We start from the raw sequence: 6,255 nt of genomic DNA on the forward strand, positions 1-6,255 counted from the left end.
AAATTTGATTTTTTAACTCAATTATTGTTTATTTTGTTGATTTGCTTTATTTCACATGAATCGTATCTTTATTGAGTTATCTTTCAAGTACTATATGCTCTTGTGCTTAATCATTCACTATTCAACCTTTTTTAAGGTAAACCTGGCGGTTGTATTTATAGATAAGCTGAAATAGAGTTCGGTGGGACATTGTCCTAGTACATAGTCGTAGCGAAATCAAAAGCTGTAGTAGCTAGGGAATGAGCTAATAAATTCTGTAATCTAGGAATAAAAATAACTGAGCAGAAAGTGAAAACAGATATGTAGGTTCAGCAACTATCAATAGCATAACGTAGATATGAACGTGATGTGGTAGGTGGTCCAGACAGATAACTCTGTAGCAACTGGCAGTCCGTGTGAATTTGTATAAACTGTTCATCCCGCCTTCTAAGCCAGGATAAGGCTTCCTTGCATGCAAATGTCTCGGCCATGAGTGGGGAGAAGCAACCTATTAGGGGGGCACTGAAAGCTGACACATAACGGTCGTCGGCGTCGAGAAGAACCGCACCGACTGTAGCCGCATTTGTTCCGTGATGGTAACTGGCATCTATGTAACATTTCCTTGGCCTTGTCATCGTGCCACGTGGGAGAGCAGGGTGGCTGCGTGGTGGAGACGGCGGACGCCCGGCGATCGGCATGATAACAGCGTCGGTTGGCAGAATGTTTCCGGCAGTAGGGGCAGCCGCGACAACTTCGGAGGTTGGAGCAGATTGGCGAGCAGCCTGCCGTGTGGGGATACGGTGATGGATAGCTTCCCATGCCTTCACAGTAGCAGCTACAGTCACAAGTAAAATTTCGTTGGTCTTGGTAGACAGGCATCCCAGACCGCACCGTTTCGGGCTCTCCATAGATGGTATAATATTGCAGCTGTATAAATAATTCCATTAAAGTCTAGAACATTCAAGATTGCACTAAACCATTCATGGAAAAAACATTTGTGATAATATTGGGGAGTGGAAGGTTGGATTGAGTCCATATGGAGTTTGCATAGTCACAGAAAACTAATGCATGCATGGTGTCCTCATTCATCATTCCACACATGGCACACACCGGACTAACATCTACCCTTTTTATAAGCAAATTGTTGGTAGTAGAAAGGATATCACAAATAGCTCTCCATAGGAATGTCTTCCATTTGGGTGGGATTTTTAACTTCCATAGGGCAAGCCATTTATCAAATGCTCCATTAGAATTATCCTCATAATTACCAACTATACGCCTGTACCCATTCTTGACCGAATAACATCCATTAGGATCTTCATACCAATACCATATGTCTTCATACTCAGGGGTAACAGGTATCCTTTGGATTCTAGGTATATCAATTGGTTGAAAAATATCAGCTAGAATATGTGTTAGGAACCTTGTATTAAGATTTTGATGATACCAATGTAATGTAGAAAGTATACCCCTAACTATTAGCTTTTTCGATCGCTACTTTCGTCCTAGACGAGAGTTGCCATAACTCCCCTGTAATTCGTGTTAAGCTAGACAAACACACGAAAATGAGTTATGTCTAGTTGATAGGGTCTCCAAGACGAAAGAAGACACAAGGCATGATAGACAACAACGAGATTTAATAAGGAGTTGTCAACTAACTCGAAAGGATAGTTTTATTAAAGACAAATCTCACCAAGCATTCTTTCTCTTTAACAACGAGAAGAATGTTTTGTCTGTCTGCTTTGACAACATCCTAGGAACATAAGGACCTCAACTTGTGGGACACGTTTACCAAGGAACATTAAATGAAGATGTACCATCTCCTGGAGCTAAAGGACAAAACCCTAATGCCTTCCATACCTTCAACGGCTACATGGTACAACCTCATTAATGGAGCATTTAATGCATGAAGCTCCCTGGTCCTTATCCACTGGATAAAAGGTTTGAAAATTTCATCTCCCTCCAACGGATGAATTTTCATCACCTATATAAACCCACCTTCATCAACTAAGAAGGTGCTGGTTCCATTCACTCGATCCATATATGCAAAAGCTCTTAAAACGCTCTCAGCTCTCTCAAGCTTTTGTGAACCAGTGTTAAGGTGCTAAGATATTTGAAAAAGTTCATTGATCATCATCTTACACCTTAAAGAAGTCTTGCCGTTTGTACGAAGCAATCATCTCACACAGTTAAGACTTCATCAAGTTGGAGAAATCAGAAATCCTTTTCTACCAACCTCAACTCTGGAGAAGAAGTTGATAGAGGCGGAGTAAACTCGAGGAGTTGAAAAACCTACGAAGGCTGTCCGGCTTAGTGATCAAGGAAGTCTTTGTGTAATTGTACTAACGAGTGATAGTGCAATCCTTCCATAAGTTATGGAAGAAGAGTGGAGTAGGCAACGTTAGCCGAACCACTATAAAATCTCTTGTCTCTCTATCTTTTTACCTACGCTTTTCATTTCTGCATCATATTGACCTCATTACTGTTACCGAAAGTTTTGTTTACAACATAAACTCGTGCAAAGCAAATAATCGAATTTGACATTTCCGCTGCGCCAAAACACCGAAAGGTGATTTTTAGGGCAAAACACGAAAAGAGTCTATTCACCCCCCCCCCCCCCCTCTAGACTCTCACTACACTCTATCGGGACCAACAAGTGGTATCAGAGCCAGGTACAAGTACCCGTTTCCTGGTCAATTAATCCCACCACTTTGGCTGCAGATAAATGTTGTGGCATTTGCGTGTGAACCATAGGACCCAGTTCATTCTGCAGCCAGCGATGTTCCTATATTAAGGTAGATCTCCCGTCCCCAATTCGTCTCCTTATACCACCACATATTAGATCTTTAGCCGCCATAATACTGTGCCAACAAAAGCTTGGATTATTTCCTATATTTGCCTCCAAGAAGGTATCCTTAGGATAATACCTGGCCTTATAAACCCGAGCCACCAATGAGTCAGTGTTAGTGAGCAATCTCCATGCCTGCTTTCCTAACATTGCCAAATTGAATGCTCTCAAATCTTTGAATCCCAGGCCACCATGCTTTTTTGGGATACATAACTTATCCCAGGCTTTCCAGTGAATGCCTCGGTCAGTACCTGTTCCCCACCAGTACCGATTCATAGCTCGCTCAATAGCTGTACAAACAGATATGGGTAGCAAAAAAACACTCATTGAAAAGGTCGGCATTGCTTGTGCCACACTTTTCAACAAAATTTCTTTACCAGCTTGTGATAATAATTTCTTGTTCCAAGAACCAATCCTCTGTCTGATTTTATCCTCAATATATGCAAAAACAGCCATCTTATTTCTTCCCACAAAGGAGGGCAGACCTAGGTATTTCCCAAAATTGGGAGCCTGGGTTACACCTAGGATTTGTTCCAGCATATCCTTATCATACTGCCCTGTATTCCTACTATAGCATACATTGGATTTATGATAATTGACTTTCTGACAAGATAAACTCTCATATAGCGACAAACAATGCTTTATCTCATATGTTTCCGGCATATTTGCGTTGAAAAACAGTAGGATATCATCCGCAAAAAATAAATGAGAAATAGGAGGTGCACCTCTAGCAACCCTGCAACCATGTATTAATCCCCTATCCTGAGCCTGTTGCAACAAAACTGAAAGCCCCTCTGCACAAATAATGAATAGATAAGGGGATAATGGATCTCCCTGTCGGAGGCCACGAGTGGGTGTGATTGAGGTACTTCGGGAGCCATTTATCATAAAAGTATATGACACTGTAGTCACACACAACATAATCAATTCAATCCACCTGTCATCAAAACCCAGCGCCAGTAGCATCCCACGGAGGAAAGGCCATTCCATACGGTCATAGGCTTTGGCCATGTCCAGTTTGAGGGCTCCCCACCCTACAGTCCCACACTGCTTTCTATTAAGGTAATGACCCACTTCTGCTGCTATAAAAATATTATCAGTAATCAATCTGTCTGGTATAAACGCATTTTGTGAGCTAGAAATTATACTTTCCATTAAAGGCTTCATTCTCTGTGTAATCATTTTGGCCATTATTCTGTATATCACATTGCTCAAAGCTATTGGCCAAAAATCTGCAACCACCTCAGGGGTTTTCTTCTTTGGGATGAGCACAACATCCGTATTATTTAGCTCAGAGGGGAATATCCGATTATTAAGACAATTGAGTATAAATGTCAAAATATCATCACCAACTACATCCCAGAACTGCTGGTAGAAACCTGGGTTCATACCATCCGGGCCAGGTGTTTTGTCCGCGGCCATCGCAAAAAGGGCATCCTTAAGCTCAGACACTTCAAAGGGGCGTAATAATAACTCATTTTGAGCCTGGGTAACACGTGGGGATACCTCAGCAAATAAATTGCTACCATCCATAGGGTTACTAGTGGAGAAGATATGACTAAAATATTCCAAGATAATCGTATTCATAGCATTTCCTTCCATCCAATCCCCATTATCATTCATAAGCTTATAAATAGTATTTTTCTTTTTTTACGGTGAGAGGCATACATGTGGTAGAATTTCGTATTGGTGGCATCCGCATTCTTGAGCCAGTGTTGTTTGGCTCTCTGTCTCCAGTAAGTATCTTCTTGGATTTCCATATTGCTCAGAATTCCCTCCAGCCGCTGGAATTCAGTTAGGGATGCAGGATCAGTGCGTCCCCTAAGATGTAATTGCTCCTTACGCAGATGCATAATCTTTTCACCGAACTTATGATACCGGTCACCCCCCATCGGGATAATTGACTCCAACAGTATGCTATGCACTCTTGGATCCCTTCATTCCTCCCTTCCTCCCATGATCTTTCCACCACACCCCTACACCCTTCATGATACACCCAAGCCATTTCGAAACGAAATCCTCTCTTTCCTCCTCCCCCATTCTGAAACATCTCATGAATACTCAAGAAAAGCGTAGAATGATCTGATTTCCTCATCAGTGTATTAGTAACTCTGGCCCCTGGCACAATTTCGCGCCAAACATTAAAAGCTAGCACTTTGTCCAACTTCTCCTCAATGCATGCAAGCGTACCTTTCCCCTTCTCCCAAGTAAAATGATAACCCTCCATAGGCAACTGAGATAAGCCACACTATTCAATAGTCTCCCCAAAGCCGCGTAGGAGATCATCTGGATGTGGGTTACCTCCGCTCTTCTCGTATTGAAACAGAAGATCATTAAAGTCCCCAATCATAACCCATGGGAGAGTGGAACGTGGTGCAAAGGACTTTAATAATCCCATGCTTCTGATCGTCTATGGCGCTGAGGATAGCCATAGTAGCACGTAATTCGCCACTTTGGAAAGCTGGACATATTTACTTCAATATCAATATGATTATTTGAGTAGCTCAAAAGACTTGCCGTATTATTCTTTCGCAAAAGCAGCACTAAACCACCACCCAACCGAGTCGGATCAACATAAAAAGACCATCAAAGCCAAAACTAATGCGAATTCGTTCAGCATGTATTCGCCCCACCTTGGTTTCCATGAGAAAAATAAAATTAGGCTTCTTACGCGATGCAAGGTCCGTTAATTCTCGAACTGTTCGTGGATTGCCCAAGCCATGAAAGTTCCAACTGATAATACTCATAATGATGGGCGGGTCTGGGAACCAGAACCCGCCACAGACAAGTTTTTTTGGATCTCTGTCATAACAATATCACTGGCAACATTCGCATTGCCCCAGTGCCCATATTCAATTCACCCCTTCTTCTCTTGGACGCTGCCATGACTGACACATTCTCCCCACGGGCAAATTCAGTTGTTGCCTCCCTATGGCTTAGCTCATCAACACGCAATCCAGGCGCTATATCCGAGGGGGTTTCCACCATGGGGTTACCGTTCTTGTCTAGGAGCCATGAAGCTCCCACCTTGCGTGGACCCTTCCTCAATCCAGCGCGTAAATTATCACCATATGGATATTGATCCACCGACATGCCCGCATCTCGCGCCTTCAAACAATATTTGTGCAAATGCCTCATCATACCACAGAAATAACAAAAGTTGTGTAATCTTTCGTACTTGAAATTAACCCAGCAAGTCGACTTATCCCTTTACAGAAGCTTCATGCGCCGTTTTAGCGATTTTAAGGCAGATATTGAAACCCTAATTCGGTAGAACGTTTTCCATGGTGCATTCACTATTCAACCTAATCCACTTCAACCCACTTTTAAATAACGACATCCTTCATTCCCTTACCACTTCTTACACAACTTTCAACAACTCTAGCATTAATAAGCGCTTAGAGCGCCTAGGCGGGCACCTAGACCGC

At 42.5% G+C, this 6,255-nt stretch overlaps 1 protein-coding gene across 1 annotated transcript; it reads right to left on the minus strand.

The window, feature by feature from the left end:
* Positions 1–308: 308 nt before the first annotated feature.
* Positions 309–5,920, minus strand: LOC109166713. Its single transcript, XM_019315612.1, has 7 exons — positions 5,648–5,920; positions 4,753–5,060; positions 4,496–4,648; positions 3,205–4,385; positions 2,907–3,117; positions 1,193–1,351; positions 309–906 (listed from the first exon to the last, which is right to left on the minus strand). The coding sequence occupies exons 1-7, from the start codon at positions 5,918–5,920 to the stop codon at positions 309–311; spliced, it is 2,883 nt and encodes a 960-aa protein (XP_019171157.1).
* Between the last annotated feature and the right edge of the window lie 335 nt (positions 5,921–6,255).

This window comes from Ipomoea nil, unplaced genomic scaffold (genome assembly GCF_001879475.1).
Source record: "Ipomoea nil cultivar Tokyo-kokei standard unplaced genomic scaffold, Asagao_1.1 scaffold0317, whole genome shotgun sequence".
Taxonomy (NCBI): domain Eukaryota; kingdom Viridiplantae; phylum Streptophyta; class Magnoliopsida; order Solanales; family Convolvulaceae; genus Ipomoea; species Ipomoea nil.